The sequence below is a fragment of the Siphateles boraxobius genome, unplaced genomic scaffold, assembly GCF_051911475.1.
Source record: "Siphateles boraxobius isolate OS27281-9 unplaced genomic scaffold, OSU_SipBor_1 25, whole genome shotgun sequence".
NCBI classification, from domain to species: Eukaryota; Metazoa; Chordata; class Actinopteri; order Cypriniformes; family Leuciscidae; genus Siphateles; species Siphateles boraxobius.
The window spans coordinates 2,310,520-2,332,547 of NW_027508866.1; the positions used below are offsets into that span (position 1 = coordinate 2,310,520).

A 22,028-nucleotide genomic window follows, 5' to 3' on the forward strand; every position below is an offset into this window, starting at 1 on the left:
GACCACTTGTTGTTGATAGCTATCAGGATGTGAAGAGAGTTCCTACCTACATAACAAAAAGTGTTTATTAAAAAAAAAAAGCCTAAACTACAACCATAATTAAAAAGACTTAACACTTTATTTGCATAAATAAATTATATTTTCGTGTCGAAGCATGGATTTGTATTTCATTTTTCTGCCCATAAGTGTCTGAGACCGTAACTCAGAGATATCAGACTTTAATTTTAACTTTAGATTTTCCAAAGGTTATGCTTTTAATGATAGTGTAGTGAAAACTCTGTTTTACAGACACACCCCCACAGCGGCAGCACACTATAGTGGTGTGTGTGCGTGTGTGTGTGTTTTAGCGGGTTTCTTCTACGCAAGTGGACACGTGCCATATGGGGCCGGTCGGTTCTGGCTCGGGTCGTCGGTCTCGTGCAGAACCCGCTGTCACGTGATCCCCGCCGCAGCTGAAGGAGAGCGGACAGCGATTCAAGGAGAACGTCTCATTCACACGTCTTTATTTGACAGCATGCACTTCATAGAGAGTCGAAAAAATATTTCCAAAGCTATGCATTAACCTGCTCGTGTGACGTGTGTGCTGCAGATGATGTGTCGTGTATGAATATGATGCGTTTTATTCTAGACTGCCTGCGGCCGGCACGAGCGCGCGCTGCAGCCGCTGCCAGGTACACGAATGCATGATCCTTATCTTTATACATCTAAGCAGCTGCACGCAGTCTTATTCTCCAAATGCGATTTAACCGACATCCTTCAAAAAACATCACCTTGCATGTCGAGGTTAATTATGCACTGAAATAATAATGCCATAATGTTTGCATACTGTATGATTCATCATCCTGACATCATCTGACACGTATGGATTGCATAATCTTGAACGTATGTCTGCAGTGATCTTGTGTTTATATGCGCTTAAATCTGAGCCATGGAAATCATACTAAAATCTTGCGGAAGTATTGGCATTTCAGTTTGCTTTATTACGTGATTTATTGTTTCAGGGACACGGAGCTTCAGGCTCAGGGTAAAGACTCTTCTGACGATAACGAAATCAAGGTACTGTGTTATTTTCTACACTATACACAGACACTGTAAAGGTAGCTGCACTGATGAGCAATAGCTATAAATTACTGCCACTTAGTGCTTTCTTTCTCTGCGTCGGTAAAGCGCACATCTATTCAGCGCATATACTCTAGGTGAATAATAGTCATTCGTCGCTATTTGTTTTGCATAGCATTTTATGTGAAATTGACTTTATCGTCATGATTCTATTTTTTTTTACCGTGATTTTCTCAAAATACAAGTTCCATACCAGTCTTATTTATTCGTGTGTTAGTGTTGGAGATCAGCAGCAACATGTGATACCATAGAGATCATAAATTAATGTTGTAACGGGGCTAAAGATAGCCCTTAAGAAAAATGCGCCATATATGATATGATATGTGGCACATTGATACCGGCCGAGGTAAAGAGCCCCTTGTAGTGATTCAAATGCTTTACCTAAAATAATATATTTTGAGCAATTAGGTTTATGTTTTTTCAAAATATATCAGCAACAGTTGTTTTATTTTAACAATTAAAATAATAAACATTCATTCAAAAAGTACACACGTAGGCCTAAGTGTTTTATTGCCACCACTGTCATTAAAATAGGTTATAAATACATTTTTAAAATACGGTAAAAAATATTTAAACAAAATAAAGGTTCTGGAAGCTTTTTATATTGCCAGACAGTGATCCCATAATAATTTAATATTGAATTGCAGTACTAACACTAAATACAATATTTGAAGAACAAAAAAATATATACATGATGACTTCAAATCAATATGTCTTCAAAATCAAGGTGTGTATAGTAGGCGGGGGGTGTGTACTGTCTGCACACGCAGCAAGGTCTCTCGCTCGCTTACGTCTCTGCCGTGCACGCGTGCGGTTTGAAGCACAATATCTGTCTCGCATGCACGTTTGCTCTAGATAGATTATGGGATATTTTAACTAATTTGCAGAATAACTAGTCGATCACGAGTGGCTCAACAGGTAGATATAAAGATAAACTCATCTGTCAGGCATTTGACCGACCGGGTTGACACTTCAGCGTGAGAAATGGGGGGTGTGGCGTGAGAGCGTGAGAATAAGGTCAATTGCGTGAGTCTAACGCTCAATGCGTGAGAGTTGGCAGCCCTGCATGAACATACTATGTACTTATTGTAAAATGACACTTACTAGGTACTAACCCTGAACCTACACCTAAACCTTAACTTAACCCATGTAGTTACCTAACACTACTCATTACTTTTGTGGTAAGAACACTGTAAGTACATTGAAAGTGCACATACTGTAAAACAAAGTGCTACCCCTTAACCTAATCCTATAGGAGGTACATGTTGTTAATTATTAATACTTAGTACTTAATGTATAATTGTACTTAATGTATAATTACACTGTAACATGGACACCTTAAAATAAAGTGTAAATTGTTTTGCGCTAGACTTTGGGTACACCCGAGTTTTTTGAAAAGTTGAAGGAAGTTGGAAAAACTTTCTCTCATAAACTGCACAAACAGTCATAGGATTTATGTGATAGAAGATGACATACAGTGCGGCTGTTATCAATGATATGAGTTAGTCATTTAGATCAGGTTAACATATCCTCATGAATATATCCTCAGGGTCTGAAGGATGAGGTGCATATGGAAGAGGAGACTCTTCAGACGGTCAAGGCTTTGTGCCGTAACACACAGGAGAACATGGAGAAGCTGGAAGAGAGGAAGACTCAGCTGAAGGAAGAGCTGAAGGTGATCTATGAACTCCAGAAACAGGAGAGGGAATTGGTAAGCAAATGTTTAAATGATTTCTGGAGAAATGTTCCTGTTTAGAGGAATATTTCAGATTAAATACAACTCTATGTGGATCTGTATGCTACTGTCAGTTACCACACAAAGTCATTCTACTCACCCCTCAAATCATTTTCATTGTCAATCAACAGCACATGTGTCAAACTCCGCTCCTGGAAAGCCACTGTCCTTCAGAGTTTAGCTCTAGCTAACTCCAAGTTACAACACCTAAAGACCTGGATTAGCTGTGTTTAATTAGGGCTGGAGCAGAACTCTGCAGAATAGACTGGTTGCCCACTGAAGCTGAGCCGGGTCAGTGTATGGATGGGAGACTTCCTGGGAAAACCAGGTTTCTGCTGGAAGAGGTGTTAATGAGGCCAGTAGGGGGCGCTCACTCTGTGGTCTGTGTGGGTCCTAACGCCCCAGTCTTGTGACGGGGACACTATACTGTCAAAGAGCACAGGATGAGACGTTAAATCGAGGTCCTGACTCAGTGTGGTCCTTAATCCCAGGATGTCCTTCGGAAAAAGAGTAGGGGTGTAACCCCGGCATCCTGGCCAAATTTGCCCCTTGGCCTCTGTCCATCATGGCCTCCTAATCATCCCCATATACTGGTGGCTTCATCACTGTCTCGTTTCCACCAGTAAGCTGGTGTGTGGCGGGCGTTCTGGCGCAATATGTCTGCCGTCGCATCATCCAAGTGATGCTGCACATTGGTGGTGGTTGAGGAGATTCCCCCCTTCCATGTGAAGCGCTTTGAGTACCCAGAAAAGCGCTATATAAATGTAACGAATTATTATTATTATTATTAACAGTGTTTGACATCCCCGGATTACAGGCCAGTGTAGTGAAACCAAGGCTGCGTTCACACTGGTACAAAACAATCTAATTTTCACTCACTGAACCACTTCCAAATGTTGTTTTAAATCAGATACACATCCGATATCTGGACATCTGACCTGCGTCTAAACCTGTATATCTGTTTCCCCTCGGTATTCCAAGCCACCGCAAGGTGACAGCGACATACTTTTTAATGTCATGCGTTTTTTTAAGAAGTTGCCAGCCACCGCCTGCAATTTTGATCATTTTCACCAAATTTCCATGGCCCCCAGAATATTTTGTTGTATGAATATCTGAACATGCAATATATAAAAAAAAAGTATAGAGCCTCTGGTTTAAAAAAAAAAAAGCTTTGCTACTGAAAGCCTTATTATAGGCAATAAAAAAAACACCTGGTTTTGTACAAAAAACGAACAGCTTCAATATTACATACTGACGCAAGCAGGTAATTCAAACTCACAATCTCTCTCTCTCTCTCTCTCTCTCTCTCTCTCTCTCTCTCTCTCTCTCTTTCTCTCTCTCTCTCTCTCTCTCTCTCTCTCTCTCTCTTTCTCTCTCTCTCTCTCTCGTTAATTCCTTCGAATTCATTCCAAAAAAATGAAATCTTACTTTGCTTCTAAACCAACAAATAAACATTACCACTATTTTCCAGTCTATATCTGTTCAGTCAGACTTTGCACTGCAAACATCCATGACAGATTTGAACTGATCCATACTGGCAAATAATCATGGCCACCCGACTGGCCATGATTGAATTATAAAATAATTTTAGTAAAGCCATTCAAAACCCGAGGGTCAACCATGTCGAATAATAAAGCGATCAACAACAGAATCATTTTGGGCGTGGATTAATGTAAACACAGATATCAGATACCAGTCGTGTCTAACGTGAGTGTAAACTGGCAGGACAAAACATTGGATATGATCCAATTATAAGATCAGATCTGTCCATTAAGACTTGCCGTGTAAACACAGCCCAGGAGGGTTGTGATGTCAGCTCTTCTTGGTTGATTAAAGACAGAAACATTACTGCGTTCTGAACCACTGGCGGAGTCATGCTGGCTGGAAGGCCGGCCAAAAGAGCACTGCAGTAATCCAGTCTTGAAATTGTAAGAGCTTGGATGAATAAGATGCGTGTGTAGTTTAAAAAATGAAGGCAGACTTAGACGTTTTTGTTAATGTTTCGCTCAATGCAGATACTCCAGTTTTCTGAAGCTATATGATTAGAGATTGACCGATTACACAATTGATACACTTTTTTACTGGGGACATCTGGTGGTCTCTAATAGCATACAAATGTCATTACAGCACAGTGTGCTCACAGGTAAAGTTAGTTGTTTAATGCATCGTTTGTATTTACATTGATGCATTCAGCAAGTGCTTTTTTCAATGCGACTTACAAAAGAGGAACAAAAGCAATATGTCAGAGAGACAAAAATAACAATGCAAGGTTTATTAGACAACTAGATTAGGAAACAAGCTAGGGAAAAGGAGAAATGCTGTCTCTTCAGCTGCTTCTTGAAAACATTGTAACAAATTAAGTCCGTTTCGAACAAAACTAATTATCTATACTGTTTTTTTATTTCCTTTTTTTTACTGAAGTAAAAACTTTATAGCTAACTCTTTCCCCTTCAGCGATTTTTTTTAAGTTGCCATTGTGAATAGGGTTGTGTATCGTTTGAATTTTAGCTTTTACAATTCCAGTGCCGATTCTGCTTATTGATTCCAATTCTCATTGATTCCCAGTTTTGAAATAATCAAATTAGCTATAGCAAAAAATAAATACTTAACAAAGTTCAAAAATTTAAATCAGATGTAAAATAACACTGCTGTCACAATGCAGGCTGAAGCAGGGAATGATGCAAGATCTACTTGCAGCAGCTTTTATTTCAACAAACTCTAACACTCATAAACTGGATAACAAGACAGAAGAACAGAACAACGACACATAACACGACGACAGTCAGGGGACAGCTTGAAACAGAGGGCTTAAATACACAGATCAGTTCAGGGAAACGAGACACAGCTGGGACAAATGAACTCATAATGACTAATTAACAAGACAACAGGTGACAGGGATAACATCAATGAAACTATGGACAAACTGGGTGTGCCACAGACACAACATGAACACAGACACTAAACGTGACAACTGCATAGTTTTCTTTTTAAATAACATCTAGATTAATACATATTAAAGTTATTAAACTTATGCAGTCAAGATCATTGAGAGATTTTCTTTTGTTCTTTGATTAACATTAATGATATAGACGGCAGCAGGTTTATTAGGCTGCTGTCACTTTAAGACCTAACAACGGATCCAATATACTGTTACACGTGCGTTTTCTTTCTTAACTGTTTACGGTAATTTAAATTAATTCAGGAATCGATAAGCGAAATCAAGATTTTTTATTTTATAACAAGTATCCGATTCCTGAACTTAAGTATCCAATTCCAGAATTGGAATCAATTTTCGTTTCCCAACCCTAATTGTGAATGAACAACAAGGCGTTACTCATTCACTGACCATAGCTAGTGGGGGGAGCATATAGTTGTCGGAGTGAATTGAGGTAAGGAGGTGTTGTTCCAGTGGTAGTTCTGAAAGCCAGCGGCAAAGCCTTAAATTTGATTCTGGCCACAACTGGGAGCCAGTGGGGTGAAGTCAGGATGGGTGTGACATGGTTCTCTTCGGCTGATTGAAGACCAGACATACTGCCATGTTCTGGATCATCTGCTGAGGTTTAGTCGTGCTGGCTGTAGAACATTGCAGTAGTCCACTGAGCAATATAAAGGAATTTGAATTTATTGAAGTCAATTCATATACTGATACGCCACTCCCAAGTCACCTCTGGCTTTATTGAAAAGGCATTACATGTGGTTTTAAAACAATGGTAACTTACTAGGAATACTGCAGTATCCTTTTAGTAACCATGGTTTTAGTAACCATAATTGTAGTATACTTGTGATTGCTATGGTTTTAATACAAATACTATGTTAAAACAAGTATTGTTCATTTTTGTAGGTTAGAGTAGGGGTTTGGTGTGGAGTTTCTGTTGTATTCGCAAGTACAGTTTACACATGTACACAGAAAAAACACAATATACATATTGCAGTGATGGCCCTATACTAGGGTGACCATATTTTAGTTTTCAGAAAACGTCTCAGGTTACGACTGTAACCTATGTTCCCTGAGAACAGGGAACGAGACAATACGTCAACGACGTTATGGGGGAACGCCTCAGGCGTGACAGGTGTCTGAAATCACTATCAAATCACGTCCATCATATTGACCGGCGACAGCCCGTGAATCATTAGCGTGAATGATTAACGTGCGACCTGGAAGTATAAAAGGGCGCCTTGCAAACATGACAAATCACCTTATCGTCTGGAGGGACTGTACGGTAGGCAAGCCCCGAGGCATGGCAGGGAGACGTATTGTCTCGTTCCCTGTTCTCAGGGAACATAGGTTACAGTCGTAACCTGAGACGTTCCCTTTCGAAGGGAACTCAACAATACGTCAACGACGTTATGGGGAACGATATACCAACGCCGCCATGCTAAGGGGAGTGCATGCCAAGTGGCAGTGACAACTGTCAGAACCAGCAACTTCAAATGAAACGCTAGAACCACTCACCCTCAGGTCACACTGGGCTGTCAGTGACAGCATTCCCTACGGTCATAGCCCAAGCTACAGCCTCACAGAAAAACCTTCATAAACATGGTTAAATGAAAGGTCTACCTGGGCCGGCTCCGGGCCTGGAACCTCAGCTTCCAATTAGAAGGGGTCCCTTCTAGGGAATGTGGCTAGGGAACCCAAGGGAACCCCAGCCAGTCACTATTCAGGGGAACGTACTCACCCCGAAATGCCACCAGGACGGCCTGACCTGGCGCCAGTACATAGACACTTAGTCTGGCCAAATCCTGTCTGTCTGAAGACAGAGCCTCTGGACAAATGCCTTAAGTAAGGCATCCAACCCGAGGGACTGCGAAGCTGGCAGAGAACCACTCGGCCCGGATCTCAGAGACGGGATATCCCGGAGAGTATGACTCAGCATAGTGCTTTTCAACCCTTTCTAGCGAGGGGAGTTCTCTACTCGATCCATGGATCAACCCAGTGTCTGTGTTTCAAAACACTGAGGAGGCCTGTGAAGGCCTAAGGGCTGATCTAACTGGGAGGCCTCACGAGAGGCCTACGACCGTCTGACCAGACTCAGGAAGCCGCATGCTCATAGAGACCCTCGGTGAGGGGAGCACAAGGTCTGCCTGGTAGGCAAACCAGGCTGTAGGCAGAAAAGGTTCCGGGAGGGAACCAATAGCAGAGAATGAACACTTTAGCGAGCCAGGGCGCAAGCTCGCCTTCAGCAGCTGCCTATTAAGGCTAGCTGAAACTGATAGCAAGTGACCACTAGCTTCATAAACCCAGGACCACTAGGGAACGTTACAGGGAGGCCCGGAGAGGCCTACTACCTGATAGCCAACGTAAGTGGGAATTCACCTTCAGGGAGGCCCATGAGGCCTACTACCTGATAACCACAGTATGTGGGTTGCTCACCTTCAGGGAGGCCCAGAGAGGCCTACTACCTGATAACCACAGTATGTGAGATGCTCACCTTCAGAGAGGCCAAGAGAGGCCTACTACCTGATAACCACAGTACGTGGGAACTCACCTTCAGGGAGGCCCGGTGAGGCCTGCTACCTTACAACCACAGTATGTGGGGAGCTCACCTTCAGGGAGGCCTGGTGAGGCCTACTACCTGGTAACCACTATCTGTGGGAACTCACCTTCAGGGAGGCCTGGTGAGGCCTACTACCTGACAGCCACAATATTTGGGAGCTCACATTCAGGGAGGCCCAGAGAGGCCTACTACCTGATAGCCAACGTAAGTGGGAATTCGCCTTCAGGGCGGCCGGGTGAGGCCTACTAACTGATAACCATCTTAAGTGGGAATTCACCTTCAGGGAGGCCTGAGTGGCCTACTACCTGATAACCACTGGTAGCTTTGAGCCCTGAGTCAGGGTGATAGTATAAGGTGGCCTGCTAAGGCCAGTCAGCTGGGGACTCGCCTATCAGGGAGGCCTGGTCGGGCCTACTAGCTAATAGCAAGTCATATTCTGCCATAAAGTACACTGTTGGAAACCATACTACACAGCATAATTTACTAATGGGCTTCCAGTAGCGCGATAAGGTATGTCCCACAATGTTGGGACTCACCTCCGAGGAGGCCTGTTTAAGGCCTACTACCCATCAGTGAGTCAACTGCCCGAACCACCAAGGCCAACCACGTAAAGTGAGCTGGCCTACAGTGCCCTCTGGGGGGCTGTCCAATCAAGGAGGCCTGCTGAGGCCTACTACCTAATGGCGCAGCCTTCGTTGGCAGAAAAACTGTTTACACAGCGCCTACTGCATCCTGGTGCCTAATCACATTGCCCGTGGCAGTGTATTCCGCAAGAAAGCTAGCACCCTTAAAACAAGGGGAGTACAACATACGCCACTCTGCCTCAACGGAGGCCCCAGTTAGTCAGGGGCCTACCATCTATGCATGGGCGTCAGCTCAGGGCAATGCTCTGGCTTCAGGGGAGCGTACTTCGACCAAAGAAGAAGTGAAGCTTACTTCATACTCGACCCGAGCCATAGTGGTGCGAGGTAGGATAAAACAGTACTGGGAGTGAAGTGCTCAGACCTACCCTGTATCACAGGGGAATACTCACACCTCACCCTGAGGTTACCAGGGTGCAGGCCTGCCAGCGGCTCTAGGGGTGACAGAAATGTATCTGTGCCCAACCTGTGGGAGTGGGGCTTGAATGAAAGCCAACCACCTACAACCTAGCGCTCGAGCAGTAGCTCAGCGAGGTGAGTGAAGCCTAAACTGGCGGCCTAAATCCGTAGGCCAGTTCTGCATGGCAGGGTCGGGCAGGAAACCCAGTCTTCTTCGTGAAGCGAAAGACGGGCTAACCCTGCTCAATAAAGACATATATACCACGGAGGCCTGTTTGAGGCCTACCATGTCCTTACAAACCATCCTCTGCACCACGCTGCATTACTCTAGTCACCCAAGAATGCAGAGAAGGGGGCGGGCCTTGGCCTAACGACTCCCACGGGAGGAGGCTGTTTATACAGGGATGCTAGAAAACCAACATTCACAAAGTGAAGGGTCAGAGGAAGAAATGCTAAAAAAATTGTTTTTTTTTTTTTTAGCAGAGCGCCTCTATTATCCCTGGCACAGCCTAGGCCAGCTACAGAGGTGGCCCTTGTGAGGGCCAGCCTGCAAGCATAGATCAATCTGAGGGCTCGGAGGAGCCACAGCCTTACTAAAGAATATAGTCTGTATTATTCCATACAAAGGGCTGCAGAATCGCTCAGCCTAATGAAACCCAAACAGAGCTCAAGGGGCGAAATACTCAGGAAGAAGTCAACGGACCCGTGGGCCGGACATAAGATCTATCTGAAGCTCTAGCGTCAGTCAACACTCTAAGTAAAAAATTCTAAGAGAGAGACCAACTACTCTACCCTGAGGTGGCTAACAGCCCGAAGGCTAACATAGTTATCGTTCTGGCCACCTAACGGGGAACTTCAGGGCCCTAATGATCCAGGAAACTTCTCTTACCTTATTACCTTGACATGACCCCATAGCTCTATACAGGGAACGAGGTCTGTAGAGAGATACATTTCGGAATTTTAATTCACAAAAAATTACTCTTAAAAGACCAGTCAGCTCACCTGCGGCGTGCGGAGTGAAGACTCGCCAGATAGTTCTTTATGACCCTGGGGTCCACCACTTTACATGCCTGAAAGAGGCGTTTCTACTAGCCAAGCCTAGGCGGGCCATTGGAACATCGTTCTTATCATAGGCCCAGCCCCAGGCCTGATGTAATGAACGTCTGGGGAGTCAGAAGAGAGGAGAGGGCTGGATTTCTTTTTAATGAAGCCCTCCGGGGAGATTATCCATCAGCGACACTGTGTGCGCTTGTGCTGGATAACCTCCCTCAGATCCCTCTTCTTGCGGGAGTCACGCCTCTTCTGCGCCCTGTTCCTCCACGGAGGGGGCGCACGAGAGGCGACACTGGCTCTCTGGCCCTGTCTACGGTCCTCGGACCGTGAAGGGCCAGGCCCTCCCGCCTGCCTGGGTGTGGAACCGGATCTCAGCGGTATGCAGGATCCTGCAGCAGGTCGGCCTGGTATGCCTGCAGCACCGCCATAGTGTGCAGGGAAGCACCAGCCTGAACCGCTGTCGTGTATGCTCTGCCATTCAAACGTGCTGTTGACTTTAGCGGTTTGGATGGCAGGGTTGGAGCTCTCAGTGTCGACGCCTGCCCAGACACGAGATAGTTCGCAAACGACTCGTCAAATGGGCGGCATCGACACATACCCATGCTCTGCGATCCCCTCAACATCAGCGAAATTAACCCGCTGATGTCGGTGAATACGGGCAGAGTATGGGCTCTTCCATGCCCTCTCGATCTCCGTGTGAAGATCAGGAAGGAATGGAAGGCTCACCTGAGCTGGTGGTGTATGGCAGGGGAGAAACCGATCGCCAAGCCTACCGCGAGCGGTCTCTCCTCTAGCGCGTCGCCATGGCAGCTACAGCCTGTTGGCGGCGCGCTCCACAACATCCACCAGGTCTGCATACACGGGGCAGGGTGGCTGAGAGGGTTCAGGATCTACCTGATTATAAACCTCCTCAGCCATCTCCTGCTCGTCCTGAAGAGCAGCAACTGCAGGAAACCATTGGTGCCTGTAGTTCGCCCTCGTCAGCCGTCGAATCATTTGAGAGGTTTACAGGACTCTCAAGATGATCGATGAGCTCTATCTGGAAGCCCATGATGCAAGTCGCCGCTCTGCCTCGGCACGAGCGGGACCACGCGGACCAGAGGTTGAACCCCCTTCACTCGAGAAGAGGGCCAGACGAGAGCGGAGCGTTTTAAGAGAAAAACGCTCACAGTTCACACAGAGGATTCCCTCGAAAACCTCTCGTGCGCGCTCTTCTCCCAGGCAGGAAAAAACACACTCGTGTGCTGTACATTTCATTTTCTTACCGTTTCATTGAGTAGCGTTTTCAAACAGACAGTCCCTGAAGACGATGAGATGATTTGTCATGTTTGCAAGGCGCCCTTTTATACTTCCAGGTCGCACGTTAATCATTCACGCTAATGATTCACGGGCTGTCGCCGGTCAATATGATTGACGTGATTTGATAGTGATTTCAGACACCTGTCACGCCTGAGGCGTTCCCCCATAACGTCGTTGACGTATTGTTGAGTTCCCTTCGAAAGGGAACAGTATGGGGGGCGTGGTTGGTGGGCGGGGCATGATTTTTGGGGAGGTGTGGTTAAGGGGTGGGGGCGTGGTTTGGGGGAGAATGCATCAAAAAATACTTGACAAATGCATTCACAACCTTGCAACCATGTTATTGTACTTTAATACATAAAGTAATACATCCTTTCCATTCAATGTTTGGCCCGCAACAATAGAATACTATTTTAAAAAAAGTTTAGCTTTTAACACCTTTTACATGACACTATTTCTTTTCATGCCCATACCATAGGTTAAAAATATACTACTAAAATAAATAAAATAAATCTACTACACTATTTCAGTAAAAAAAAAAACAATTTGAATCCTCCTGATGTTCTCTTAGCCTATACTTTCTTTATGTGGGCTTCTAGGTCGCTAGCACCTTGACACTGACACGTACGTGCCAGCTTTACAGTTCATGCATTCTGCTTTACACGGATCCCGACCGAAATGAAAACACAGGACTTTTCTCTGTAAATCATCTGTGAATTTCATTTTTTTTTAAGCTGTTTGCTACTTACATCTTACTTCGCACTTGACCGTTATCTGAAGCGTCTGAAGCGTCACGCTGCTAAAATTATGTGAACGTAAAGTCCGCCTACTTTGATTTGATTGGTCATCTCAAATATTCTGACATTGACAAGCAGTGACAGACCAATGAGGCTGCGATGAACACACACACACACACACACACACACACACACACACACACACACACACACACACACACACACACACACACACACACATACAGGCCTCTGTATTCTGATGATTCTGAGTCTGACGTGCTCTGTGCTTGACGCTGCGGATTGAGGAACGCACTGATTATAACAAGAGGGGGTGAAGCCAAAGTCATATGTTTTGTGTGCAAAGGCAAGCGTGTATTTAAAGTACACGCTTCATGGCCCAATGAAAAATAATGAAAACCAGGACATTTTCATCACTTTTTAAAAAACAGACAGGACGGCCAGGACAGGACGTGAAAACAGGACATGTCCTGGGAAAACAGGACGTTTGGTCACCCCCTATACTGTATGTTAGTATAAGTATTGGGATACAAATACAGTTTACCACAATTTACACAGAGTTTGGGGTACAAATAATACATGTCACTAAAATATGGTGTTAAAGGGATACTCCACTTTTTTGGGAAATAGGCTCATTTTACAACTCCCCCAGAGTTAAACTGTTGAGTTTTACCGTTTTTGAATCCATTCAGCCGATCTCCGGTTCTGGTGGTACCACTTTTAGCATAGCTTAGCATATATCATTGAAGTGGACAAGACCATTAGCATTTCTCAAAAAAAAATGACCAAAGTGTTTCGATATTTTTCCTATTTAAAACTTGACTCTTCTGTAGTTACATCGTGCACTAAGACCGACGGAAAATGCGGGCGTAATGATATGACGCAGCACAGTTGACAGAAGGTAGCCTATTTTCAGGCGCTGCGTCATATCATCGAAATCGAAAACACAGGAATCGAAACACTTTGGTCATTTTTTTTTTTTTAAATGCTAATGGTCTTGTCCACTTCAATGATGTATGCTAAGCTATGCTAAAAGTGGTCCCGTCAGAACCGGAGATTGGCTGAATGGATTCAAAAACGGTAAAACTCAACAGTTTAACTCTGGGGGAGTTGTAAAATGAACCTATTTCCCAAAAAAGTGGATTATCCCTTTAAGTCACTGCCATTTGTTTGTGTGTTTGACCTTGTGTTTCTCTGTGTGTGTCTGTGCAGCTGCAGTGCCTGCAGGAGGAGCAGCAGGACTTGGAGCAGACAGTACAACAGTACGATACCGAGCTGTGTGCTGCGGCTCAAGACCTGCTCCAGATCCAGCGGGAAGTGGCGTATGCCAAAGCACACGCAGAAAGCCTGCATGAACAGATCTCTCCGCTGCAGGACGTATTCGAGGAGATCGTACAGGTCACAGTTCAGTCACCATGTCCTTAGTCTTTTGCATATTTTTGGTACCAGTTCAAATAGACACTTCACATAATTAATTAACTAAGTGAAATTATGCTTTGGTGTACAGTTTTATAAATTTTGATTCTAGCTTTGCTACATCTCGTTTCTACATCTAAGGTGTGGTGTGGACCCAAAATAAACAGGAACACAGCAAATATATGTATATACTGTATATATATATATATATATATATATATATATATATATATATATATATATATATATATATACACTGAAAGCACAGTCTTTAGGAGTGTGATGAGAAGACAATCCATAAAAACTACCTACAGAAACTAAAATTAATAGAAATGAGGGCTAAAATACAATATTTCTCTAACTCCTCGAGTTACCAAGGCAAAAGAGACAGTAAAAACAGTATTTAAATGTTTTAATTAACTATTTGATAAAGTAATAGCAAATTAACTCATATAATATTGAGAAGAGTCCCTTCGGACACAGTAAGGCAAAAGAGGTTTGTGGTTGAAAATGTTTTTATTTTCACATTTTCACCTGCTATTTCAATCATAGGCTGAATAAAAACATACTTTATTTATATAAATATATATCCATACTGCACATATTTAAACAAAATATATATACCAGTGAAATTTCACGATTCTTGGTTGTAAAAACTAGTATGCTATTTTATTTGAGGTTCACTTACAATGTTTGTGGAGTTTTTTTTGTAAAATAACTAAATAATAATAATAACAATACATGACTGTTTTGTTATTATCTCCTGATTTGAGCCCTATTGTCTTTGTGACTTCAATGCCTAGGCCACTATTATAATTGGGCTACAAAAAAATACAAAAATAAAACACCCCTCTCGATTACACGTGTATAACTGTTTTCAAACTGCCAGATGGCAATGAGTTGGTCCTGAACTCTTCCGCACTGAATTCCTTCAAAGTCCATTAATGAAATCTTGAATATCACAAATTGTGTACAGTTAGTGTGTTTTTTAATTGAAATAACTACAGTAAACTGAGCTAAATTGGCACAAAGTCTCAAAAACGCATTAGACATTATATCAAAGTTTCAGTAGTCTGTACTAATACCTGTGAAATTTCACAAACCAATTTCAATACCACAGCAAAAACTAATCTGCAATGGAACACCCTCCATTTAACAGAAATTGTATGTACAACACATTTTATGAATTAATAATTAACATAGATATAAATGCAAAGGGTATAACAGTAACAGTGAAAGTGACAAATTACTCAGGCCCTGTTTACAGGTATTAAGATGTGTTTTGGTCAATTTGGGATGTTTCTGTCACAATATGCTATGAGTGTGTGAAGTGAATGAGTGTAAACTCTAGATTAAGACGATTCTAAGGGCACCTGTCCATCTCAGGCGGTTGTACAATTGAAAAGCTGGTTGCTTATTTGTGCTCCCTTGAAGATTTCCGCTTGAAAACCACTGTTTTAGACCTCATTGACAAGCAAAAGCTATTGTTTGTCAACCATAAACAGCATTTCTGTAAGATACTGTTTATTTTTTATTATTTGTTATGCATATATTGATATGTTCATTCCTTTAAGCTCATGAATAAAGGAGGCTTTTCTCCAGATTTGTAGTAGCCCTAGCTCTGTTGCCAGCAGAATCTCAAACTCCAACTTTAAAGTATAATGCTGCTATAGAGGATGTGAAAATGTCAGGTAAAAACACTGTCTCACTGTATACCTGAACCTAAATGTGGACCTTTCAGCAATCCTGAGTTGTGCCTTTTCACAAAGATAATCAATCTAAGTTTAACCAAGTATAATACAATTAAAAATGTTGGTTTTGCTATACCAATATATAGAGACAATCACTCAAACAAAAATTAGAACTATTTAAAATGGTCAAGGCACATTTATTGGAACACTTGAGATGGATTGACCCATCATTTATATTGCTCATGATTCCCGATGTGCGATCTCTTGTTTAAAATGTGTAAATTTAATTTGATGTTTTCTTTTTTTATTTCCTTTTTTTATATATATAGGTTAAAAATAAGTTGGGTGAGCTGGTTGCTGGCCTCATAACAGGTGAAAGTGCAATGACTGAGATGACAGAAGATGCTGATTGTGTGGGTTTGGACCAGGAGTTGGTTGGAAAAGTGGATGTTGTAGAAAGCGAGTGTAATCATGTCTACTGTGAGAAGATCGTGTCAAAACAGGAGAGAGAGGAAGTAGATTATGTTGAGCAGGAGAGCACCCCAGAGGAGCTTGATAAAATGCACTATTCAACGGAGAACTTGGTATGTCCATTGGAATTCAATGTGCTCCTAATTGTTTATAAGTTTGTTGAACTCATGATCTATTATTGATTACAGAAGAGCAGTGGCTCGTCATCTTTTACTGAGATCACATTGACGGAGGTCAAAGAGGAAGATGTTATGTTCAGATCAACCACTCCACAGGTAGGACACTGAGCTTGTACCTGCTGTTTTGAATTGTTGTGGGATGTGTTCAGTCAGTTTTACTTTTGCTATTTAATTAATATTCAGATCTGTTGATTGCCTTAAAAGTGCATTGCTTGTTTAATTGTTTTTAAACTGCAGTTCGCATTAACACAATGTAAGTATTTCTATAGCACATTTCTAGAACAAACTTCACAAAGTGCTGTACTGTACATCCAAATATAAAAAAGAAAACAAAAGAAGAATGACATATATTTTAAAAACAAACAATCAGATAAAAAAACTGAGTAATACAAAACTATTTAGATAAAAGCAAGTTTAAACAAGCGGGTTTTTAGCTTCTTTTTAAAAGTGTCCAGAGATCAGCCCAAGTCTATAGGGAGAGCATTACACAATTTGGGAGCAACAACCTCAAAGGCACAGTCATCTTTAAGGCCCGTTCGCACCAAGAACGATAACTATAAAGATAACTATATTAGCGTCCACACCAGCGGACGTTATTGTTCTATTTATTATAAGCGCACGCTTGTCTGTCACTTTAAATGCTCTTTAAAGCAGGATGGATTCTGATTGGCTGTCAATTTATTTATTGTTCATCAGCTGAACAAAATCGTCCTTGGTGTGAACTGGAATATTGTCTTTGGTCTAGAACAAAACTTACAAAACCTGTTCAGAGGATCTCAGATTCCTGCTGTAGTTATAAGGTTGCAACAACTCTTTTATATAATTTCACGAGGCTTAAAATAAATATATAATTGAATATCATCTGCATAACAATGATAACGAACAACCCTTAAATGCACTTATTAATAGCCCAAGAGGCAGCAAATATAGTGCAAAAAGCAATGGGGCCTAAAACAGAACCCTGGAGAACACCACAGGACAGAGATGCTGTTGATGAGGCATAATAATGAACTCTGACTGAAAAAGACCTGTCTGATGAGTATGAAGAGAACCATTTCAAGGCTGTTTCAGAGATGCCCACACACTGTGAGCCTCTCAACTTATATACAGTGATCAACATTTTCAAAAGCAGCAGTAATATCTAAAAGAACTAGTACAGAACATTTACCTGCATCACTCATAGCGTATTAAGACCTCATGGTGCCCCTGGGCAACTGCCCCACAAGTGCCATTTCTTATCAATTTATACAATTTTGTAAGAATAAAACTCAAAATTAACATGACACTTTTTTTGTAGAATATAACAAAAAAATCACAAAAAACTCTGTTATAGAGAGCTTTTGTCACAGTATGGGTTTGTGTTTCCCTGGTTCACCACTTCACAGTCACATTAGAAACTGCATTTCCCACAATCCTTGTCTGTTCTCATCATTGTTCATTGCACCCAGCTGTCACCCATTATGATTGTTAGTCTGTGTGTATAAGTACCCTGCTTGTTTAGAGTTTGTTACGGAGTCCTTGTCTTTTATCACACCACGTCTCAGGTCTGTTCTGTCTATTCATTGTTACTTGTGTTTGGATTGCTTATATGGATATTGACCCCTGCCTGGACTGTTTTGTAAGTACGGATTTCCCAATTAAAACTTACTGCATTATTGGATCTTTTGTGTTTCCTGAGTGTGGATCGTGACAGAAGGACTCGACCATGATTGGATCCAGCAGTACGGGGTTCCGGTTCCATTCCCCCAACACTGGAGGAGAGTCAGGATCTCAGATGACTTTATTCCAGATCTTCGCCATGTGTGCTCAGAGGACTGTGGAGAGGATAGCTCCCAGCCGTCAATCCTTTGAGGGAACCCGTCTAGTCAGATTCTCCGGGACTCGTGGAGGCCGCAGGAGAGGACGTGGTCGAGATGGACCCCGACACCATTCCCCACTACAACCTCTTTTCAGCCATGAACCAGCGGTTCCGAGTCTGAGTCGGGGGTCACAAGTCCGGTGGGCCGGTTGGACCCGATTTCGGTGGTCCCAAGCCTGGTGGTCCCGAAGGACCCGATTTCGGTGGTTCCAAGCCCGGTGGTCCCGGAGGACCAGACTTCGGTGGTCCTAAGCCCGGTGGTCCCGGAGGACCCGACTTTGGTGGTCCCTAGCCCTGTGGTCCAGGAGGACTCTACTTCTGGAGTCTCAAGTCCGGTGGTGGCCAAAGAGGCTGCAGTACCACCGCAACCTCGTAAACCGCGGAGGAGGAGGAAGACTATCCTGGAGCCTACCGTTCCCATCATCAGTCCTGCCATGGCTAAGAGAGCAGTTTTCACGTTCTATGCAGTGGCCGTTCTGCATGCATGGAGGAGACACAAGGTTTCTGCTGATTCAGAGACTGTTCACGTCACGTCTGCCGTTCCAGAGACTGTTCACGTCACATTTCCCGATCCAGAGATTGTTCACGTCACGTCTGCCGATCCAGAGCTGTCCACTATCATTCCTGTCACGGCCAAGAGGGCTGTCTTCACCTTTTATGCATTGGCTGTCCTGCATGCATGGAGGAAGCACAAGGTTTCTGCTGATCAAGAGACTGTTCACGTCACGTCTCCCGATCCAGAAACTGTTCACGTCACATCTGCCGATCCAGAGACCATTCACATCACGCCTGCCGAGCCAGTGTCTCCGGACAAGATGGCCGCCTCCGAGCTGGTGTCTGTTCCTGTGCCCGAGCCGGTGTCTGTTCCTGTGCCCAAGTCGGTGTTGGTGCCTGAGCCAGTGTCTGTGCCTGTACCTGAGCCAGGGTCTGTTCCTGTTCCACCGCCGTGGCCGCCCGAGGGGTCTTCTCCGCCATGGCCACCCGAAGGGTCTTCTCCACCGTGGCCGCCCGAAGGGTCTTCTCCGCCGTGGTCGCCCGAAGGATCTTCTCCGCCATGGGCGCGAGAGAAAAAGTCTCCACTCTGGCCGCATGATGGACTGACGTCTCCACCCTGGTCGCCCGATGGGTCGTCTGCTTCACCCTGGCAGTCCGATGGAAGTCCGATGTCTTCTTCGCCCTGGCCGCCGGCTTAACCGTCACCCGCTGTTCCTGTTCCCCTTCATGGACCTGGCCCCCCATCCCTCCCCCTGGTCTTCCACCATCCACCTTCCTCCTGGACTCTGGTTTTGTCTTGTTACGAATAGTAAATGATACATGCGTCAGTGTACAAAGTCATTTGCGCCGGGTGCAAGATAGGGCCCATCATGTTTATGATATATTAGCATATACATGTTAATTTGCAGTTTGTTGCTTACACAGACATTTTATTTCAACATATTTCAGTCTATTTTTACTCATTTTAGTAGGCTATAGCAATATAGTTTGGATGTGTTCATGTAAAAATAACATGTTTACTAATGTAGGTGCGAGAGTGAATAAATGGCACAGACACACGCTGTATAACTGAAGTAAACAACGCGCGCCCGCCTGTGTCGTTCATTCATCATTTTATCCTACACACAGACACGCAATTCATATTTAAACAGTCTTTTTGCGGTTTACAGACACTATTCAATATCGCGATTAGAACAAATCACTTAAGAATAAATTGCTAGGGTACCAGCTAACCACGCCCTTGCCTACAGAGAGATGCGTCTCAGGTGCACACCCCCCTCCGCTGGGCTCTGCCCACTTTTCCAGCATTTTTCAAATATTGTCAGAGGGTGGAGTCAGGCTCTGACCAGGGGTTTAGTTATCCTTTAATGAGATAAACTCTTCACAGATTCGAGAAGACAAGTAAGAGGGCTTACCTTTGCCCTTCTGCCCCTTGCTTCTTTAAATGTTCTTGTAAAAAGGGGTCAAACTCTGCAATCAGTTCAAGCACACCATGATAATTCCTGTTGTGTGGTGATCCCAGTTTTTCGTCATGCCCTCGCAATGGCCCTTCTCTCCCAAATATTTGACAACAGCTACTTCATGCCTCAAAACCTCCTTCCAATAGTTTTAACTCTTTTTCTCTCGGCAAAACGAAGCATCCACTGTAGATACGTGTTTGGCTCTGTTAAAGTCTTAAAGTTAGATACAGTTCGATTTCATGAACTGGTTCAGTGGTTACTCTTGCTCAAAAGTCTGAAGCATAGCCTCAAGCCCTAGAGGAACTTGCCAAATCATTGGCACCACCATAAGGAGCTGCACCCTAAGTGTGCACTAACAGGCTATTTGTATGAGAAACTGCAGATAAAAACTCCTTAGCAGGAGCCAAACCAGGTTATAAAACAAATAACAAATAATGTTGTCCTTCCATATCAGGACGTGCTGGCCCTGAATACCTGGGAGGAGGAATCTTCAGTGCCAGACGCGTTGCTTCCATTTCCAGATGTCATTTACCATGTCCTTTGAATCTTCAATCGGCCCTCGACCATCGCATACAAAGTTGCATCCATGCATTTTGTAAATGTGTGAGGATACAGTCCAAACAGGAGGACTTAGAACTGGTTTCTAGTTATTTTACATAGTAAAGCTTGTTCACTGGTATCCCGCAGCTTTGTCGTTCTCTACTGCTAGAGGTACAAACTGTGAAATATAAATAGATACTTTTTTTGTGTGTGAGATTATTCATAACCACCATGTTCAGCAATGCTCAGATTAAGGAAAAACAAAGTGTAACAAACAGCGAGTAACTATAAAATCCACCAAACAATCTGAGAAAAATCTTTTTTTACAAAATCAATTGTAAAACTGAACAAGAAATGTTTTTTTTATGATACTGGGCACTCAATAGCTTATGGTTTCTCTCTTGAAACAGTCTGATTCTTCTGATATGGAGAAGGAAGACTTTGAGATTATTCAACCCAGTCAAGCAACAAACAGACAATTTGACTTCTTCCACCCAAACCCCTTCACTTATGGTGAGTGATTGTTATGGCGTGATTGTTTCTTGATTGTACATTTACATGTTCTCACTTATTTTTTTTAAATGATTTTCAGGTGATGTATTTGGAGAAGACCATTTTCCAAAGGTTGATGTGACAGGTTGGTAACTTGGTTTAAAACCTGACTTTTTTTCCTGTGAAGATGTTTATTCGAACTGCACAATAACAAGAATGCATTAGTGTTAGGGAATCTTCTTTAAAGCTATCTTCCAATGCTACCAACTACTAATTTAAGTAGCTAATATAGTTACACTGCAGTTACTTAACTAGTCATTTTTGCAATCAAATGCAGAACAGTTTTTTATAAGGTACAAAACAATAAGGAACTCAATTAGGATGAGAGCATTAAACTCGAACAAACTAATTTACTCAAAATTTCTAATAAAAAAAGAGTAACAGTGTAATCTATGTAACAGAATCAAGTTCAGTATGCCAAATATATCACTACAATGGATAATAATAGGGCTTTTCACACTACTTTACCCATGAGTTATCTTTTAGGGAAGAAAAAAAAACACATTTGTAATTTTAAAAGGGGGTTAGAACCATTACGAAATCCTGCTCCCTGATATACTTCCAAGTAAAATCGAAGTATGAACTGATGTGATGTAATTTTAAACCAAATCAGGCCAAAACTAACTTCGTTTGCAGTTTTTTTTGGGAGTTCAAAACAGTTTGCCAAAGCGAACTCTCTGGACAAGTTCGCTACGGTTGGTAAACACCTTGGTACTACCATTGGTCAGTTTTTTTGTTTTTTTTCGCCAGAACTTCGCCATGAGTATATCGGGGCCCTAACACTGCTTTTGTGGGATAGCTCCACATTGCAGTTCCAAAGGTAAACAGTATGGTGTGATGATTCTTACATTATGGTGAAAACTTACAAACTGT

At 42.9% G+C, this 22,028-nt stretch overlaps 1 protein-coding gene across 1 annotated transcript in view; it reads left to right on the top strand.

Annotated features, from left to right (window-relative positions):
- The first annotated feature begins 348 nt into the window (after positions 1-348).
- The window catches only part of LOC143749648 (uncharacterized), a 40,393-nt gene continuing 18,713 nt past the window's right edge, over positions 349-22,028 (top strand). Inside the window, exons 1-8 of the mRNA XM_077242071.1 lie at positions 349-671; positions 1,002-1,056; positions 2,669-2,830; positions 13,706-13,891; positions 15,930-16,184; positions 16,260-16,346; positions 21,014-21,116; positions 21,196-21,240. Coding sequence (XP_077098186.1) covers positions 604-671; positions 1,002-1,056; positions 2,669-2,830; positions 13,706-13,891; positions 15,930-16,184; positions 16,260-16,346; positions 21,014-21,116; positions 21,196-21,240 — 961 coding nt within the window. The 5' untranslated portion in view covers positions 349-603. The remainder of the gene's footprint in view (positions 672-1,001; positions 1,057-2,668; positions 2,831-13,705; positions 13,892-15,929; positions 16,185-16,259; positions 16,347-21,013; positions 21,117-21,195; positions 21,241-22,028) is intronic.